The 19965-nt window shown below is 36.4% G+C and overlaps 3 protein-coding genes across 4 annotated transcripts; 1 reads left to right on the top strand and 2 right to left on the bottom strand.

The window, feature by feature from the left end:
* The first annotated feature begins 753 nt into the window (after positions 1 to 753).
* On the top strand, positions 754 to 4071 carry LOC143448614 (mitotic spindle assembly checkpoint protein MAD2B-like). Its single transcript, XM_076948428.1, has 5 exons — positions 754 to 1066; positions 1946 to 2136; positions 2260 to 2360; positions 2450 to 2558; positions 3144 to 4071. The coding sequence occupies exons 1-5, from the start codon at positions 859 to 861 to the stop codon at positions 3327 to 3329; spliced, it is 795 nt and encodes a 264-aa protein (XP_076804543.1). The 5' UTR covers positions 754 to 858; the 3' UTR covers positions 3330 to 4071.
* On the bottom strand, positions 3788 to 7958 carry LOC143448613 (receptor-interacting serine/threonine-protein kinase 3-like). Its single transcript, XM_076948427.1, has 9 exons — positions 7197 to 7958; positions 6427 to 6885; positions 6047 to 6282; positions 5751 to 5924; positions 5509 to 5601; positions 5211 to 5332; positions 4677 to 4896; positions 4465 to 4577; positions 3788 to 4378 (listed from the first exon to the last, which is right to left on the bottom strand). The coding sequence occupies exons 1-9, from the start codon at positions 7382 to 7384 to the stop codon at positions 4301 to 4303; spliced, it is 1683 nt and encodes a 560-aa protein (XP_076804542.1). The 5' UTR covers positions 7385 to 7958; the 3' UTR covers positions 3788 to 4300.
* Positions 7959 to 9231: 1273 nt separating this feature from the next.
* On the bottom strand, positions 9232 to 18616 carry LOC143449441 (uncharacterized). Of its 2 annotated transcripts, none has more exons than XM_076949650.1 (14): positions 18313 to 18616; positions 17691 to 18149; positions 16141 to 16379; positions 15742 to 15924; positions 15523 to 15623; positions 15088 to 15328; positions 14899 to 14982; positions 14718 to 14789; positions 14350 to 14496; positions 14100 to 14251; positions 13769 to 13841; positions 13471 to 13580; positions 10326 to 10523; positions 9232 to 10239 (listed from the first exon to the last, which is right to left on the bottom strand). In XM_076949650.1, the coding sequence occupies exons 1-14, from the start codon at positions 18492 to 18494 to the stop codon at positions 10144 to 10146; spliced, it is 2337 nt and encodes a 778-aa protein (XP_076805765.1). In that variant the 5' UTR covers positions 18495 to 18616; the 3' UTR covers positions 9232 to 10143. The 2 variants fall into 2 exon arrangements, with proteins under 2 accessions (XP_076805765.1, XP_076805766.1); XM_076949651.1 differs by having other exon boundaries at positions 14350 to 14493.
* Between the last annotated feature and the right edge of the window lie 1349 nt (positions 18617 to 19965).

Below are 19965 nucleotides of genomic sequence, written 5' to 3'. Positions count from 1 at the left end.
TTGTATTCAACCCAGATTGCATTTTTGATTGAGTTCAGGTTATATCTATTCCACGCAGAATTACTAGATTTTGGTCATGTTTGCACAAAATTAGGCTAAAAAACACAATCAGATTGATCAATTCAGGACAGATCAATTTTCTTATAAGTTTGACCCACACAGTGACACAGTTATACTTTTGTTTAACCCGGTAACATTTGCACTAGTTTGTTCTTAAACCAACAAAAAAGTCAGTTTTTCAATAAAAATATCAAAGCCTTATATTTGTCGTACAGTAAACTAGGAATGAAATCAACCAAAACTTTTTCTGATTTATAAATTTCTTCATCATCACTGTCTGTTTTATTTAGGTATGTTTGGTTTAATACGTTAATTTTTAAATCTTCTTGTTTTGATTTGCTCAGTTCGGCAAGAGTCTTGTTTAGAATTGTTAAGAATTGCATATATTTTATTCCCCCTTCCCTTGCATAACTTGAAAAATCTAAGAAACATACTTAGTTGCCTTCAGTGCAAAATTGTGCTAGAATCAATATCTGTTAATATGTCACAGATTGAATACTTGTAAAAAATATTGATACTACAAAGCTGATAGCTATGTTTTACAAACATGAAATTTACACTTAAATTTTTATGGTTGGAATTTTGTGTTACAATGCACAATTCAAATTAAGTTGGTATCTGAGTTTGATCGCTTGCAAATTACAAAGCAAGCGAAGTAGATCTTATGATCATTGTCATAGTGTACTAACTATTTTACTAATTATGGTGTTTTAGCAACTAAAAAGATAAAGACTTGTTTCATGCACAATATTTAAATCACTGCGTGCCGTATGCAACTCAAGTGGTATATTGTTAATTATGGACGTGGATATCGATGAAGACGACGACGAGGAATTCTTTCCTCTGAATCAGGAACAAGCTGCTCTGAAACCTGCTCCCTCCTTGGCTCGAGTTTCACCGATCGACTTTCCACCATCTTCGCCGATCGTGTCGTCACCACCAACTCCTCCACTCAAGTTGGTGACCAACGAGGACAACACGCTCACGGAGGCGTCTTTGAAGGATTGTAAGCTTTTTTGATTTCATCTTATCTCAAAATCCTTGGCTGCAGCTTCTCTTACAACATAGTTGCATAGACCAGGGCTTCCCAAACTTTTTTGCTCGCGACCCCTTTCAAACTTCTGAAGTTTTCCGCGACCCTTCACGTTTAAATTGATAAGCAGTGCGAAATATACATTAGTCATTAGTGACATTTATTGAGATGCAAAGACTGAATTCAAGCCACCAGTACTCAAAGCCTACTTACTACTTTACACGTATGTAGGCTACTGCAAACAAAAAAGCACACACATTTATTCAGTGTGATTGGTCCGACTGCTTTCTGCTACAAAGCAAGTCCAGCCGTGGCTCAATATCTGTTAATGCTGGTCTCAAGGCGGTTTCTATGTTTATTAGGCTGGAAGTATATTTTGTTTTGATTGTATTTTGTACTTCGTGTAAAATTGGTATACGCTCTGCGACCCCTGAAGTTCGTTACGCGACCCCTTGCGGGGTCGCGACCCCCAGTTTGGGAAGCCCTGGCATAGACAGTAATGTACAATATAGCAGCAGTTACATACATACATACATGTATATACAGTGGATTCTTATTAGCTACATGTATGGCGTGTACCTATCTACATGTACCTATCTCACACAATTCTCACGGGATAAAGTAGTTCGCATTAACGAGATCCCAATGTATGTATGTGTTTATTTATTTGCCAACATGCTCGTTATTTATCTGTTCCTGTTTATGCTCTACTGTATTTCCTTGAAAGACTTGTATGTTTATGCATGGTGGGTTTTGCGCAATCAACAAAACATCGTTTTAATAATTGGCAAAAGCACAGCATGAAATAGCATTTAAAATTTTATGTTTAAGGTAGTTTGTTTGATTTTTCAGTGTCTTCCCATGTCACTTGTGACTTCCTAGAAGTGGCAATCCATCAAATACTTTATTACCGAAAACTTTACCCAAGAGGTGTTTTTTCAAAGAGAAAGAAGTATGAAGTACCTGTGTTTATTGCTTGGCATCCAGGGTTACGAGATTATATCAAGAATGTCGTAAAATCTCTCAAACCACTCGTGGCGGAGGTAAAAGTTTCTTAAGTTTACCAATAAGAACTCATGATTGTCTTCAGTTGATTGCTTCTTGCCAAAAATCACCAATGCAAAACAGGAGTTCTGCTCACAAATTTTCACTTGGTAATTATTTAGAATGTCATCCGAAGGGTTGTTCTGAATATTCTGACCGATGACACACCGGTTGAAAAATTTGTCTTTGAACTTAATAACGTAACTGCGTCAGGCAACGTAAGGTAAGCAATAATTGTGGTAGACATGGCAAGCATGAAAGATTAATTATTATTTGTTTCAACTTATGGGAATATGCTTGCACAATTTCCAGTGAAGATGAATACATGATTAACATAGAAGTATCATTAAGAGATGCACTTCTTCGGATATCCTCCTATGATGGAAAGTTTGAATACGATTCCAAGAGCTCCAGATTTGAGGTTCATATGATCGATTTGTGATGTCATAAAATTCATGTATATGTTGTATCGCGCTTTTTTGCATGAAAAATTGTTACCAAACTAATTTTAACCAAATGGAAATGTGATCATTTAGTCAAACAAAAATGTTTATGAGCTAACATGTGATATCTATTGTTGACAATAGCAACCGCTTGACGACATTTGATATTGATTCATGACATAACTGTTCATGATTTTTCGACTATAACTCTATTATAAGTTTTTAGTTTTTCGACTGAAGTTTTGTGTGACACATATTTATAGTTGAGATTTCATGGTACTTAGTAGTAATTGCTTGGTCTAAACGGTTGGAAAATGTACAATAACTTGTTCTAGATCAGGGATGTCCAACCTTTTATTATAGTGGGCCGCATTGTCACTTGAAATAATTGAATGGGCCGCAAAACCTATTAAATTTCAAGAAAAATGGGTACATGAAGTACATACTTTTGGAGTGAAAATGACTAGCGGGCCGCACAAAAATCTCAGGCGGGCCGCAGGTTGGACATCCCTGTTCTAGATAAATAAGTTTATAAGTTAATGTCACATTAGATATTTTTCTAGGTAGTTGTTCACGTTCAAGGTGGATCAGCGTTAGACTTAATATACGAATCAAATCCAAAGTTGAAGTGGGTTCAAGAAGACGTGGACGAACCAAAAAATGAAAAACTCGTTCCTCTGAAGTCTCTAACAGACTCACCCTTCATGAAGATGCAGCTTTTTGTGTTACAGGCGCCCAACTGCTCATAGCACCTAGTTAAACCCTCATTGGACAAAGCTACGCCTTGGACATGTCAGGGTAATTTGGACGAGATCTGTTTTTTTTTCGGAACCTTTTCCCCGGCAACAATTTTGTTCACTATAATTGCTTTTGTGACACGAGTGTTGCTATTTTGCTTCAGATTTTGTTTTTGCGTTTCATTCCAAGAAGCATGTCAAAAAGTTCCAGCTCTTTTATAGATTGGATGGTTAAAGATTTTTTATTACTGTCACATAGTGTAAGGTTTAGAATGAACTAGTTTCTGTTTATTGTGTAGATTGAAGGTTTTTAATTGAGATATTTTTAGTGAAATATTTTTCACGTCTGTTCCTCGTGCTTGTTGCTGCAATTGTATCCTGGGCTGTATTTGTATCCTATTGTATTTTTCCTCCAAGTAATGAAATATTTTTATAAATTCATTGAAGGAGGTCATGGCTGCACTTCAGTGTAACTCTAAGCTTCCAGCTTTTTACCAATATTTCCGTAATAATGCGATTATTGTTTCACAACTACTGTAGGTATTACGTGGAAGTCAAAATTATAACGCTATTAGAAATCATAAAACAATAATGACGTGAGCACAACATCGTAACAATCGTATATGATACCAGATTGCACAGTATTGGATGAGCGCAAAATGAATTTGTTTGATTACAACATTGTATAAAATATTTCGTGATTGTAATTTGCTGATAGTATATTAATAAAATATAAATTTCAATGCAGTAGAAAGATAGGAGAATGAATATACTTCAATAAACCCGGAAAGGCTTCTTCTTCTTCTTCGTCGCAGCCAGATCACTAGATGTCAGGGTATGAGCAACCTTTGTTTAGATCGTGCTGTCATCCAAAACTCGCAGGCTACGTATTCCGTGAAGAGCATGATAGGTAGATTATGTGACAAAAGTTTGCAGTGATCTTTACGCTGTTCCTGACCTTTTGCTGCGTCGAATGATTTTTCTCATTTTATCAGACACCAATGTGGCGGCGATTTTTGTGTCTTTCTTACAAGATCCCGATTTTCCATTCCATAGAGAGCCTAGAAAATGATATTCCACTGGATTCCATGGCACTGGACAGTTTTCACCAAATCATAAACTGAAGTAGGAACTTCATTTTACTCACTTTGTTGACCGTCTTTCTTTCTTGGTCACTCTGCTTCACAATATCTAGTAGCGGGACTGCATTAGGGTATTTTGATTCCAAGATGGATAACAAAGTTTCTTCCAAAGATCCACCTGAAATGCAAAATAAGAACAACGTTTTTTCATTGGGAAAAATCAGGTTTTCCAAGGATTTACAATAAAAAATTTTAACGGTATTCATCAGTGTTTCACCATTTCCTATCTTTTGATTGTTGTTTGGAGGAGGGTTGGAAAATGCCAAGCTCTGTACACCAGCGGAAAGATCTTTGATCTCTTCAGCAACACTTGATGCTGCCCCATGCGTATTTTCCTTATATTGGTGTGATAGAGTTTGGTCTTTCACAAGCTTCCATTCCGGGGGTTGGGCTTTTGTTTTTTCAACAAATCCTTCTTGTTTCATTGCATACAAAAGCTGGTACAAACAAGAGTGAAAACAATGTTTGATACTCTGCCAAGAATGTATTTTATATTTTTATAAAATAGTAATACAGTAATATGGTGCATCTACAAAATCAGTTTAAATTCGGTGAAAAGTAACGTGGCATCTACAATTCCTTCCTACACTTAAACTCGGTAGAAAGTAAACTTAACAGCAGTTAGTCATTTAAATGGTTGAACTTGTGACTGACGTTAAGTTGTGAAACCCACATCCGCTTTATTCGGAAAAAATATTACAAGATTACTTAAAATAAAGATCTGATATTTCAAACAAATATTAAGTATTACATGATTGACTTCTTTCTTCTTACAAGGGGACGTCTTTGATATAATCGTTAGAGGAACTGCTTGTGGATAAGAACGTTCCAAAGTCTCAAGTATGTGTCTCTTCAACCCACTGACGTCCTCACCTATTCAGTGAATATGTCAGCACCGGTGAAATTATTGACTCGAAATAACTTTGGAACTGATAATGAGCAACAGTGCCCATAACAAAAATATTTGGGAATTTTACTTTTTCATGCTAGTACTGTAAATGATTTGTCATAAAGTAAGGCAAAAAAGTTTATCAGGTTCTACTTTTTACTTTGGTCAGCTTTTGCTTGTGATGACGTTTGTTGTCGAACTTCTTTCGGAACTTCTGTACAAGACTGAATTGATTCAAATGCATCTGAATGAGCTAAATGCAAATTACAAATATATGCAATAATTGCAAAAAAACAACATGTTAATGACAGTGGGAAAATATATCTTTTAGTTCTGTAAATGGCAAGATAGTGATAGTGATAGATAGTTGGGAACCACTTTTCGAATATAACAAGTTCTTACAAGCTTGGTCGTTTTTGAAGGCTTTGTCAAAGGGTGGTGCGAAGTTGCACAGAGCCGTCTTTCTTCCACTCACATTGTTCTTTAATTTTTTGTTGAGTTCATTTTTAATATTTTCGAAGGAATCTGTCACTTCCTTTAACACCTCTTGACATTTTGTGTTTGTTTTATGATGGACTGCAAACATGGTAAGAAAAATAAAACCGTAAGAATTAGAAGCATTACGTGTAGAGCATGCGTTGACAGCTTGTTTCTGCACAACCTAAACAAGTAAACATCTTAGCCCCTAATATTGTCACCTTCGTTTATATCTGGACGACTGTTAGCTTCAAAATTCCAGCATTGCTCCATGAGAGTTTCAAGCAACTGAAACATCATGAAGTCTTGAGGCTTGTCTTGCAATTCAGATTTCACTTTTTGAACATGTTTCAGATCTGGTTTTTGACCACACTCCTTGATCAGATTCTGGATAATACCTGGACAACCACCATAAGCTCCGTGTCTTGTTACAATCTCATAAATGACCATTCCTAAGCTGTGAAAAACAAATGCTTATATTTTCGTTTGCCATAAACTTACAAAGAATGTGGACAATGACATCACAAACACTTCACCAAATGTTCTTAAGTGAATTACTCAGAATGACCATGTCGCAGGTTCTATAGCAATTCAATATCACCTATATACATCCATGCTTGGTTGTCTTTGGTCAGTTGGATCCTTTAAAAGTTCAGGTGCTGAATAAAGTGGTGTATGTTGAGTGGATGAAGTCACACTTATTGAACCGGATAAAGCCCCTGTAGCTTTTCGAATGTTCATGGAACCAAAATCTGCTAGTTTGGCCACTAGATCGGAATCAAGTAAAATATTTTGTGGTTTAAGATCGCCGTGAACAAATGCCCTTTTTGAATCACCATGGTGCAAATATTTCAAGCCGTTAGCGACATCATCGGTAAATCGAAGTCGAAGAGCCCAGGGTATATCCAAGTCGATGTATTCCAGCAGAATATCTTCGAGGTTACTGTTATTGGCATATTCCATAATAATTCCGATGCATTTTGACCATTTTGTGGTGCCAAATATGCGAATGATATTTTTGTGTTTTAAATGAGCAAGAATCGTGACCTCTCGAGCGACCCTTAAAATAGTTTCAACAGTTTAACAGCAGTTTTTTTCAACAGTTTCAAGGCATTTTATGAATACTTTCTCAGTGATACTATATATGTCGAAAAACCAACAAAAAGTTTCACAAATGCTACAAAAAGTTTTAGAAGTAAAATTTTAGATATAACTGAATCTCTAAATCATTCTTCTAGATTAAACTTTATTTTAAAGATAATGCAGTAAGAAATGTTGTATCACAAACGTCAAAAACAACAATTTAGTAGAGTAAAGTCATTCTAACTCTCCCCAACTTGTATTAATACATCCGCATTTTCAGAACCTTACTTTTCAAATGCATTTTTGTGTTTCCCTGACGAACCTTCAATGCTGAAACACTTTGCAACAACAACACCCAGTTCTGGATTCTCACATTTTCGAACATAAGCAAAACTCCCGTGGCCAATCAAATCATCTTCATTTTCACTTGTCTGCAGTGAACTGGCTTCATAACTTGGAAGGGATGAAGGAAGCATGGAGAAATATTCTCAGGAAAGCAAATTTTGCAAATTACATGCGTCTTTCTTTTAATGCATAGGAAATAAGTATGTATCACAGCGTTCATTATATAACATAGCTTTCATATAACAATAGTTACTATAATAATAGTTCTCTTAATGCACTGGATACCTGACAAAGTTTATAAGTAACGTCAACCCAACGTTCATATTATACTTTTCAAAAAAGTGATTTTAAGACAAAATTACAATCATCCTTCAGCCCTTATAAGCTCACCGCAGCTGAGAGGCCAATACAATGAGCAATTTGCTTTAAATCACCACGCTGTATGTCAAAAACACATTGCCTAACTTTTGCAATGGATACAAATGCATCGATATACATGACATTTTCTACAGTTCCTGGTATCATTTCGTATAGTATCGAAATATTTATTATCAGATTGAGGAAAGTTCTTTGAACAACTTTAAACTCCGTGTTTTCTGCCTTAAAACAGACTCAATTTAGTATAACCTGAGCATAAGCTATTGCCAGCATAAAGCGACACTGTATTGATTACTTTTGTTACCAACTGCAGCCTGTTAGGACTGTACAATTGACAATGTACAGACTAGCCCAGTACAGATAGTCGGGTATATTCCAGAATGGAAAAACCCGTCTTTCGATGACGGTTATTTCCCTACTTAGCAAACAAACACAATGCACTGTTCGAGAACATTCAATCACGTGGTAAGACTTTGTTGATTCGTCAGAAAGTCAGGTGATTCACGCGATCAAATCCGTCTCTCTCTTCGACATTTGCGACAAATTGTACTATACAGTTTAACAAACCCCTTCTGTGAACTGAATCACCTTGGCAAAATGATGCATGGAAGACAAATGCATAGTTTTGCATAGAGCATTTCAAAAATGACTATTGCCTTTGTCTTATTTTGCTTTTGTCGCAGTCTATTTTAACACGTTGGACATTAAAAAGAATAAATTGTGTTTGAGGTTTGAGGTTTGATACAAACAAATTTGTTACGTGTTCACATTTCTTGCTTGTTAAGTAATTCTTATGGTAAGGAATAGCCTACAAGTAAAATTTTCACACGACTAAAATTTGACTATGATTTTTTCATCGCTCGAAGTCACCGAGTTTGTTTTCGTGCTTGTCCAAATGGAAGCATCCTATTTTTGTATTGTGTTGTTTATTTTTCGCCACTTACTGTGCGGAGCGATAGTTACGATGGTAACCGTTGTAGTTATAGGACAATAAAAACACATAGGCTACTCACAAACAGTTAACGAGCAGGAAAAAGCGGCAAGGGCAAGGCTTAAAACATGCGTAAATAAATAATATAAAGCCACCAAACCTAGAAAATATTTCGTAAGATTAACGAATTTAAGGCCAAAATAACACAAACAACGAAACAGCTACACTGTTGAAAGATGTAGAGGACATGTTCCCTAACATTAAAAAAACATATGTTCGATTTTTTTGTGGACTTGGACAGAAATGAAACCGCTTAACAAGACCACTAAGCAAAAGCAATCTCCTTTATTGCTTTGCCCAAGGACATTACATCAAGTTGAACAGCAGTTAAAAACAGTTTAGGCTTATCTCCAACCAATGTCTTACAAAATGGCATTTTTGTGAATCTGGTCCGAATCAAGTTCAACGTTGATGCAAACAAACTCCATTCGTCTGGTTTGCCAAAAGTCAATATAATTCTCAGTCTATGACTTTCTACAATTAAAAATAGATTTTCTCTCACTCACTCTACTTAAAGCTGCTAAGCTCGTAAACTTGAGACGTTGCTCTCGTGCAGGACTGTGATGAAGTTGTGATACATAGCGTGGCCCATATTTACAGTAGAATAAGTCAGGAATTTTTGTCCTGATTATATTTATATGGGTACAAAATATAACACACAATAAAACACCAATAAGAAATAATATAAGTATAAAGTGCTGCATTCCTTTAAGAAGAGTGAATAGCGTATATACTGTATATATATGAATGAATGTTGTTGTACATGGCATTATGTAGTATTACAGCAGTAAAGAAAATTGGTAGTGGTGCAAAAAAATAATCGTTTCTCGTACAAAAACTACTGGGAACTTGATTATACTGCAACATATGGCACGATGAGACTGCATGCATTGGTAAAACTCCGCAATTTTCTAACTGTAGACAAGATTGGTCATAAAACAATGTAATAAAAACTGATTTTTACATATTTTGTGAAGTGCATAACAGCAGTTAACGAAATCAGTCAAAGAAATATGTTAATGATAAAACATGGCCATTAAAAGTGAACAAATCACATGCAATATGGCAGCGTGGTAATGTGGATTGTGGGGCAACCACGGCATCCAGACTGCAGAGTATGGCATGAACAAACCCTAGGTTGTTTAAACACAGAGACGTACTTGAACCTTGAGTTGTGGTGCACACCGGCTGCTTCCTTGTACACAGGGATTTTGCTTTCACGCCACCGAGATCTCGGCAAAAACTGCCATACTCTGCAGTCTGGCATTGCATCCCACGAGGAATGACGCCCATGAGCATAATTTCTTGTGTGGTAACTATTTATAACTAGCTTAGTTGTAAAAATTATCTTACAGGGCCGGTAATGATAAATTATCAAATACAAAAACTTTTCAACTGATTGTGCATGTCGATTCCACATGGGTGCAATTTCCAGCGTATTTCCGCGGGAACCGGATTGCGGGTCATGAGAATGGGGGGGGGGGGCTCTCAAACAGGAAACTTCATGATTCAAAGCCGAGGTCACTGGATTGAACAAGCTTTCTTACGCCTGGTCTTTCTTGCTGATGAGCCATAAGCGGCTGCGAAGATCTTGTAAACCAGGTCGTCAATACCTTCCTGGAAAACAATTTATCGAGTCAAATGTGCCCTGGTTCAAGCTGAAGTGGTTAAACTTTGATTTGCGAAGGTTTAGTTTTGCTTACCCTTGTCTTAGCAGAGCATTCGACGTAATCAAAGGCTCCAACTGTATTGGCAACTGTACGACATAAATTCCTGTCTAGAGGTTCCCAGTCTTGCTTTGAAAGTTCATCGAGCTTATCCTTGTTATGACGGAGATCAATTTCTGTGCCAACCACAATAAATGGAGTGTTGGGGCAATGTTCCTGGATTTCTGGAACCCACTGAAATATTTTACGTATTTATTGCTAGTCGAAGACAATATGCGGATTAGGATGTTTCATTTTTTCACCATTTTGGAATTTAAAAAAGCTTGGGGTCTCCCTAGGCCGTATTTTGGGCACAATGAAAGAATATGAATTTTTTTTTTATTTATGACGTCATTTTGAGGTTGCACCCCCTTGTTGAAGTTTCGGTGGGGGTGCATTTTTGTGAATTGGCGATATCTTCGTAACCGATTGAGCTAGAGCTATGATCAAGGTCTCAAAAGATGCAGAACAGCTGGTTTCCCATAACCACTCAATACATTTTAACTGTATTTTTGCTCTAGAAAAAAAGTTATTTGAGAAAAACCGAAATTTTGAAAAAAAACCTAAGTTTTGACATATTTTGTATGCAAATCACAATGTAGTTCCCAACCGAACCTTTATTTTGCTTGGTGGTGATTGTAGACTTTTAGATTGGCCTTCGCCATGAAAAGTAAGCAAAATATTTTATATGTAAGCTATACAAACATATATATATCTAAGATAAACTTAAAATTACAGCAGTTTGTGTAAATAACTGCTACATCGGTGGTTCTGGAAAGATCGAGTAAACGATCATGTTAAACTGCGACTTTGATTTCTACTTTAGCGTTACTCTACCGTGTAAGAACAGTTCCATAAGCCAAATAAAAAATTGTATTTTTTATTCAAATTTATTTTTATTCTTTAAACTAACAACAAACAACAGTTCATGTTAACCCAAAAATTTGCTGTCTTCACTAATTGTTATCCATATTGCACAGGTATGCTTGCAAACGAAAATCAGTACGCCTCAAAGTAGATTTCTTTTCACGAATTTTCTCCTGTAGAATATTTTTCAACCATCCAATTTTCCTTTCATTGCACCTATTATTGTTTTCAATGGCTTTCCAAAATTCTGGATCAACATCATCTGAAGCAATGCAAGGAGCTTGTTTGCTGTTCAATGTGAAAAATTGTTTTAAACCAGCCGATGGATAGCGGCATGGAAGAGGATACTTTAACAGCCTCGATTGGGTAAGGTGGTACCTCAGAATAAACACTTAAAGCCACATTTTGGGAGTCAAGCCATTGTCCCGCATGATCCAAGTAATACTTCATTACCATATCAGCAACATCTGGCTGGATTTCTCTATAAGCAAGAAGAATGTTGCGTTGGAAAAGAGTAAGAAAAGGACCATCACAAGCTTTTGGATGCAAATGTATCATTACAAAAGAGGGTACATAGACTGAAACAATGTATGAAACAATTTTTTCTAATTTTTTTTTTTGATTTGTGGACATTTGTTGACTTCCAATGTTGAAAAGCAGAAGACGAAGGTAGCCGCTGGCAGTTGTTATCCATCGTGAGTGACTTATGCTCTCCTGTTTGTATGTTAAAAGGTTTTTTAGATTTTCCGGAACATTCATCAGCAAATGAGAAGCTAACACTAACAAGCACAATTCCTCACTGCGGAAACTGTTGTCTACCATTTTTTCCTTTTTTTGTCAGAAAACCATTGCGTTTTTTCTTTTATGTGCAGTGCTGCAATCTTTGTAATCGGAATAGTTACAGTGTCACATGGAATTAAATCGTTTAGAATGGGCTTCTCTATTGTTTTTATAATATTCAGTAATGCACCATCTTCAAGTGCTCTGGGACCTTTTTTTCCACCTTCTATGAAACGAATAACATGGGACAGATATATTTCATTGACATGAAATAAACATTCCAAGGTATGAATCCCATGACCAATGGTCAAACTAAAATAATCTGCTAAGCGTTTATTTACTCCTGACACCCAGCCTGTGTTAACAGCTGTAGTGTCCGCCATGACTGAGTACACCTTCTTTAGAGTATCACCGCATACCTCATCAATAATTGTGGAGGAAAGTATTTCCCCTGTAACTGATGTTCCTTTGGGAAAGGTTTTGACACCAACAATTCTCTCACATTTTTTATTCTGGTCATCCAACAACTGACCAACAAAAACATACCGGTCAAGTGAGTTAATCACCCTACCATCATAACACAGTTGCATTGCACTACACGACTTTATCTCTAATTGGCATCTTTCTAATGCTTTCATTCGTACTTTCTCTCGTCTGCGAAAAATAGTTGTTGGAGATGCTGCGATTTTTTCACCTGCCAAAGATCTCAGTTGGTCTGAGTGCTGGCGTATGGAAGTCATACGACGGTCAGCTAGCATGCACATCTCCTGATTTACTGAAAACGTATGAATTTTTTTATAGAATTTTCCACCAATTACTTTCTTGATTTCAAAATCTGGGTCTGATTTATGATCTCCTGAATCTGATTCCGAATCTGACATGACGTTGAAATTTTCGATTCCAGACTTTTTTCTTATTTTATCAGCAATAACATACTTTGAAGATAAGCTAGAAGACGAACAATTTTCAGTAGACTGCTCAGGGTAATATTTTCGCTTATGACGGTAACTTTTACTCAAACAGTTGATCTGACATGTTGACTGGTAGGCAAAATATGTCAAAATTTTGGTTTTTCTCAAATAACTTTTTTTCTAGAGCGAAAATGCAATTAAAATGTATTGAGTGGTTATGGGAAACCAGCCATTCTGCATCTTTTGACACCTTGATTATGGCTCTAGCTCAATCGGTTACCAAGATATCGCCAAATTAGAAAAATGCACCCCCACTGAAACTTCAACAAGGGGGTGCAACCTCAAAATGACGTCATAAATTAAAAAAAAATTCGGATTCTTTCATTGTGCCCAAAATACGGCCTAGGGAGACCCCAAGCTTTTTTAAATTCCAAAATGGTGAAAAAATGAAACATCCTAATGCGGATGTATGCAATACAAACAGCGGCCCATTCATTAGGATGCAATATTAAATATTCAATCTTTGGTGCAACTCCATTGTAATCAGACATAGTATTTAGATAGTTAATGTATGTTTGCTTCACCTTTCCTGAGACCTGTGGGAGTAAAGAGGGTTCAACCACCGAGAAACAAATGAGAAAAACGTCTGTTTCTGGATAACTCAATGGACGAAGCCGGTCATAGTCTGCCTGTCCTATCACAATCACACAACTATTACAGCCATATAACTCATAACATCCATATTGCATTTTACCAACAATTTGAGATTAATTATGAAGCACTCAACCTAATGTGCTGTAGATACTCGCACATAGGAGAGATGGATCATGTGGGACATGTAGACCAAATTATATTCTGAAGTTGCAAGCTATAAACACCTACCTGCTGTGTCCCAGATTGCAAGAGAGTAGATCTCATCATTGTGTAAGATGTTCACGTGATGGTTGTCAAATACCTAAACCGAAGGCAACAGTCAAATTAGGTACTGGTAATGGAAAATGTTGAGACAATGCTTTAAACGATAAACATTTCCCGGCAAAAATCAAATTAATAATATTTCAAAAAATAATTTATAAACTAAGCTGACAAGAAAGTATGATTTAGATTCTGTTCATATTCAAGGTTTTTTGGGTTGAACGACATCGCCTAAGAAAGTTCTTCACAACTTCACAAAGCAGTTTTACTTTATGAAGATGGACTTGTTCCAACTCACAGTCGGTATCATTGCTTCGTGGTGTCCATTGGCAGCAATAGCATGGCAAAGGTCTGTCTTCTTTGATGTCCCGTCGCCAACAACCGTCACTTTCAGTCTGTCCGATATTGTGTTCCTGCCCAGTGAAAGGTTATCGAGCGGCGCAGATATATCTTCAACAAATAAAGCTCATTATTGCATCATAATCAACCTTAAATTGTCACTAAAATTTAGCAAGTTGTATTTGAAAGAAACTTGGAAAACTATCCACCTCTGTGCTGCACTTCCAGATGATTAGAAGCGGCTGAATCATCTTTCTGCAAGTTCTCCATATCAATTGAAACCGTGCTAAGGTTCCGCATGCTTGAGCTCTTGCTGATTGGGGACTGCTGCAAGCTTTGTGACGTTGATGTTCCTGCTGTGATACCAAACCATGTTATATGTATTTGCGTGCTGTTCACTATGGTGAAACAAAAAGTTGCCAAGAAGCAAAAAGACATGGGATAAATCTCGCACAGAAAATTAATTGGAAAAGTTTGTAAATCTTTGAGCGCTTCCAAAATTCAAAATAGTGGAGTAAACAAAGATTAGTGTTGAAGCATTAAACTCTTCTTATTAATTATGCTTGCGAACAATTACCTGCATCATCGTTTATGACGTCATAATGCACTTGAGGCAATGACGGAGTCTTTGTTGTAGCCAGGGGAGGGCCTTTAAAGAAATCGTTTTAAGTTATTGAAACTTAACTTTTCAATTCTTTCTTACTTTACAGCTGTTATTGCAAAAATGAATCTATACAACTGCGTATCCAATCTTTTACCAATATCTTTCAGTAGTTCTTGAAATTTTTCATCAAATGAACCTTCACCAAAGTTGTAGTAGAGTTTACCGGCGATGATTAAGCCTGTAATGTTCAACACAGCTTTGTGATGAAAGCAACATAAATTCATCCAAAACAAACAAGACCCGGTTCTGTTCGACAAAATTAATTCGAAAATAAAATTCATACTCAGCCAATCATCAGGTTCGAAGTCACTTTGAGTCTTAATTGGAATAATTCTCTTTTTCCGATCAGCAGCAAGTGAACCTTCACGCCTGCAATTTTCGCTCTTCTCATAATTTGATGACACAAACATCAAAATCAAATAAGCGTTTTTCACTGCTTGTGCCATCTTCGAATAAATATCTCCTTTCATTTTTTCTTTGTCAATCCAAACTGAGTAACCAGAATTATGAAGTCTGTCATAGATCTGGGAAAAATAGAAGAATCAGATATAGTAGAACTAAACATACTTCTGTTCACTAACTTATAACATATCAAGCAACGTTATTTGGCTGGCCCAGTAACAAAACTGATATCAACACAGTGGTACAACTAATTAATCATTTTCAAACATGAAGCCATTTTCAAATAACAAAATAAAAAAAAGTTAAGACAACCAACCCTGTGAGCCACAGCTTTAGAGTCGGTCCAGTTGTAACTCAGCATGATGTGTTGCTTCGTTTTATCTTGATCAGGGACAGGATCAGTTTTTGATTCATCGACTGCAATAGCAAAACCATACTGTTTGTATGAATATGTGTTGAAATGCCTTTGCAGTATGAACTAACAACAAATTGCAGTCGTTGGTTGGTAAATTTCTTAAATATTCCATTTTGCTACCTTGAATGTAGCATGGCGATGGTTTCAGACCTTTCTCAAACGGAACAGAGAACTCCTCAAGATTTACTTTGACACTAATTTGAGTTTTAGGTGGCACGTCAGTGGAATGTTTAAGCTTGTCCATGCAATAACCATCTTGTAATCTTGAAGATGATCTAAGTGTTCTGATAGCCAGCTTTCGAACTTAAACACCAAATATTGTTTGCAAATAAATAAATAGTAGCACAAGCTAAGTTAATGACGAGAAATCACAGGTATACTCCACTGACAAGCCAGATAATGCTTAGACACTAACAGTAAGTAAAATCAGGTGGTGGTAATTTTAACACATACCATGACAACCAGTGTAACACACACTAGACAGGCTAGTTTCCATCTGCTAAAACTTATCAGTATCACCTTGACGAACATCAGGACGATTTTCGGGGTTGAAATCCCAACATTGAATGACAATGCTTTTTAGAGTTGTAAAGATGTTCAGATCTTCAGGATTGCTTTCCAACGATGCTTCTATGTCTCGAAGATAACTCTCTTCAGGTTTTTGTCCTATATCTTTGATCGATTGAAGGATCAAATCAAATGGAACTCCGTGAAATACTGGATTTCTGGTGATGATTTCATATCCAATCATCCCAAGACTGAAAATGGATGCATTTGTTACATTATATATGTTGCAATGACTGCACAACAACATAAATTTGCAAATTGAACAGTCGTACAATGTGCATATACTTAACAGTTACATTATTCATTATGACAGACTTGTTATGATTTATGAGTGCATGAAGTTACATTATCTACCCTGTTTCACTGGAAATAAAGCTGCATCATATATATATTGGCGCTTAAAAATCAGGCAGCAACTAATCTTTGATTGGCCCAAGGTGTTTATTACTGAAAACAGTTCTTCACACAGAGAAACTTGTAAGTTACTTATATTAGCATAATTTCTACATCAGTCGCTACAAATCCGTATGATTTATAATTTCACAAATAACATCTAACTTTGTGTATATATCAACATGTTGTATGGTGGCAAGTCAAAGGTATTGCATCGTATTTTCTTTCCCGGAATTATGCTGTTTATTTATAATTGGCATATTCTAGTACGTACACTAATAGAAAAGTATCCAACAGACATAAACCTCAGGTGTAACAGAAAAACAAGTTTGTACGGCCCAAAATAATTTAAGTCAAAACTAGATTGTCACAAGCATTTTGTCATAAGTTTATGTCAGTGGTTCCCAAACTTTTTCAGCTTGTGGCACACTAGAAAAATTATAAAACGCTTGCGGCACACTTACAAGAGAAGAAAAGTTGCTTTAAAAAAATTTGTTTTCATGTGTTAATGCGATGGATGTGCTTGTTGGATGGACATGTGCTTATTTATCAGCTATTGAAGCAGTTAGAGCGTTTTTAAGTTGCATATGCTTGTCTGCATGCCTTATTTTAAATATTTATACAGTTCTTTTCCAAAATAACAAAAAGATTTGCGGCACACCTGAGAATCTGTGGCGGCACACTAGTATGCCGCGGCACACAGTTTGGGAATCACTAGTTTATGCAGTGCTGTGTAAAAAGAACTTTTGGGCAAGTACCGGTGAAGCATGTAAAGAATTATTTTAATTTTGAAATTATCGGCAACTTCTGTAGCAATTTCTGCCACATTTTGACATCTGATTTGTCAGTTCGTTTTCTCCCAGTTTTACAATCAATAAAAGTACATTTTGCTTTAATCTGTATTAATTTATCTACAACAACAAGTCGCATATATCAGCACTTCTTCCCAATTCTCTTTGAGGTGCTATTATAGGCAATCTCTAGTATATGGCCAATCTCTAGTTCAAGATTTAGTTTCACAGAAACACAGTTATGAAAATATTTATTGGAAATATTGAAAATAGCAAGAGCTAGTAAGTAGGTTAGGAATCAAAGCAAACCGACATCACCTGTATACATCCATTTTTGCAGTTCTTTTGAGTAAGGGATTCTTCAAGAACTCTGGAGCAGTGTAGTAAGGGGTGTGTTGTGTATTTACTGCAATATCTACTGATACGTTGCCCACCCCTGCAACCATTGCTACATTGACCGATCCAAAGTCAGCTATTTTAACAACCAAATCTGATGTTAACAGGATATTTTGAGGCTTCAGGTCTCCATGAACAAATGATTTTGTTTCATCGTAGTAATGCAGATATGACAACGCATCTGCAATTTCATAAACAAAACGCATCCTTGGCACCCAGGGTATTTCTGCCACATGCTTAGACATCAACAGATCCTCAAGGTTGCCGCTATCCACACACTCCATGATGATGCCAATGCAGTTTGCCCATTTCGTAGTTCCAACGATTTGTACGATGTTTTTGTGATGCAAGCGATAAAGAATGTCAATCTCTCGTTGAATCCTAAACATATTCTCACACAATGAACACTCATGTCATGTAAATAATGTGGTCATATTGGAACTCATGGTATGAGCAATAAGAAATACTTTCAAAAAAATTTTCAACTGCTTATAGCTTGCCAATTTATGCATTGAATCAACTTATTATATTGACTGCCACTTACTCTTTCAATGTTTCATTCTGCTTTTCTAGTGACCCCTGCACACAAAAACACTTGACTGCAATTTCTCCGAGTTTATCATGCTTGCACTTGCGAACGGTCGCAAACCTTCCTCGACCAATCAGATCGTCATTATCCCAACTTGTCTTTAGACTTGACGCAGCATAAAATGGAAGTGAAAGCATTGTCAGTTAGTCACCAGACGTTTGGTAAAATGTTGTCAGTAATTACTTAGTCCATTATGCTAGAACTTACAAACTGTTGCATAGTATATAACTAGTGACCTATATCCAATGTCATATGTATAAGAAATCAACAATTTATAAATAAGTCGTGCTTTATTATCATGATTGAGGTTTCACGTTACTACTTGATAAACCAGAATACTTGCAGCAGAGTTGAGCAAGGACGCACTCGATATTGGTTGGTTATCTCGATATAATGAGGTTCTTGGGACTGAGTAATTTAGAATATCCGAATAAACTAATCTTAATCAATTTTGTGCAAATTGTTCGTTGCCGTTTTTTACCATGTACCCAAGTATATCTCCACATGTCCACTTTATCTGTAGCCTATAGTTACTGCACTGCCTCAGCAACCAATTTGTCTTTGTTATTCTTTATGTTTGATTAATCGTTTTAAATATTGTATTGTAAAGTGACAACGAGACGTTGCATTCGCAATTTTGAATATTTGACAATTGTTAGACCTTGGCACCTCACACCATGCCAAACCTCAAATTTCCAAAAGTCTGTTTCTGATTGTTCTTTCCGTTTTGTTTTCAAATCGGAAATCCACTTCCTTCTAAATTTTGGTGTATCCCCCAATGCGCTTCTTTTTTTCTGTAAGTTTCTTGTCTGATCCAGACTTCTGAAATCATTTGACATTCCTTTCACTGCATCGCCTTCTCCATCCTTTTCTGTTCTTTGCTATCCTTTTGCTCAAGATGATTTCTGGATCAAGTCATCTTCTTATTTTCATTCTTTTCAACTGGTGATGACATTCCTTTTATTTCGGTATACCTTTGGTTGAACTGATTCACAAATAAAATTCCACAAAGTTTTACAAAAGTGATCGCAGACTAATATATACTGTTTAGAAGACGGCAAGTTTTTAATTGACTTAAAAGTCTTACAAGGTCAGTGGAATTATACGATCTTTCATATTGTTGGTGGTTTACTGGAACCAACTTAGCGTCGTGGCTTGGACAAATATTGTGGACAAATATTACGTCATTGAAATTAGAAAATACTGGACGTGAAAGATGCAGCATATCAATAGCTACATTGGAATGCATCAACAATGACCAAGAAACCTTCGAAGACACTGTACCGAGTTCAGCAGTAAGTTCCAGGTGAGAAAGTTTGGTGAAATATGCCAGGCAGACCTGCATAAGACCGGTCCGGAAAGAAAAATGACGCAATCTTTCTTGAGTGTCATCCTGCCCGTCGTAATGTACAACGGTTCCTAACGTTTGGTATCTGACGGTTCTGTTTACGCGGTTGGAAAGAAAACGATCTCATAGTCGAGGCCCAAGTGCCATCGCCTATCAGCTTAAAGTTTTTCGAAACCGAAAATTTACCGAGTTTAAATCGTCTATTGATGTTATCTTTTTCCCAAATAACGTTTTGTGTTCAAATTTAAACCCATGCTCGC

Source organism: Clavelina lepadiformis, chromosome 3 (genome assembly GCF_947623445.1).
Source record: "Clavelina lepadiformis chromosome 3, kaClaLepa1.1, whole genome shotgun sequence".
NCBI classification, from domain to species: domain Eukaryota; kingdom Metazoa; phylum Chordata; class Ascidiacea; order Aplousobranchia; family Clavelinidae; genus Clavelina; species Clavelina lepadiformis.
Note: the sequence above shows the minus strand (reverse complement) of the source record. Positions and strands in the feature narration are given on the sequence as shown.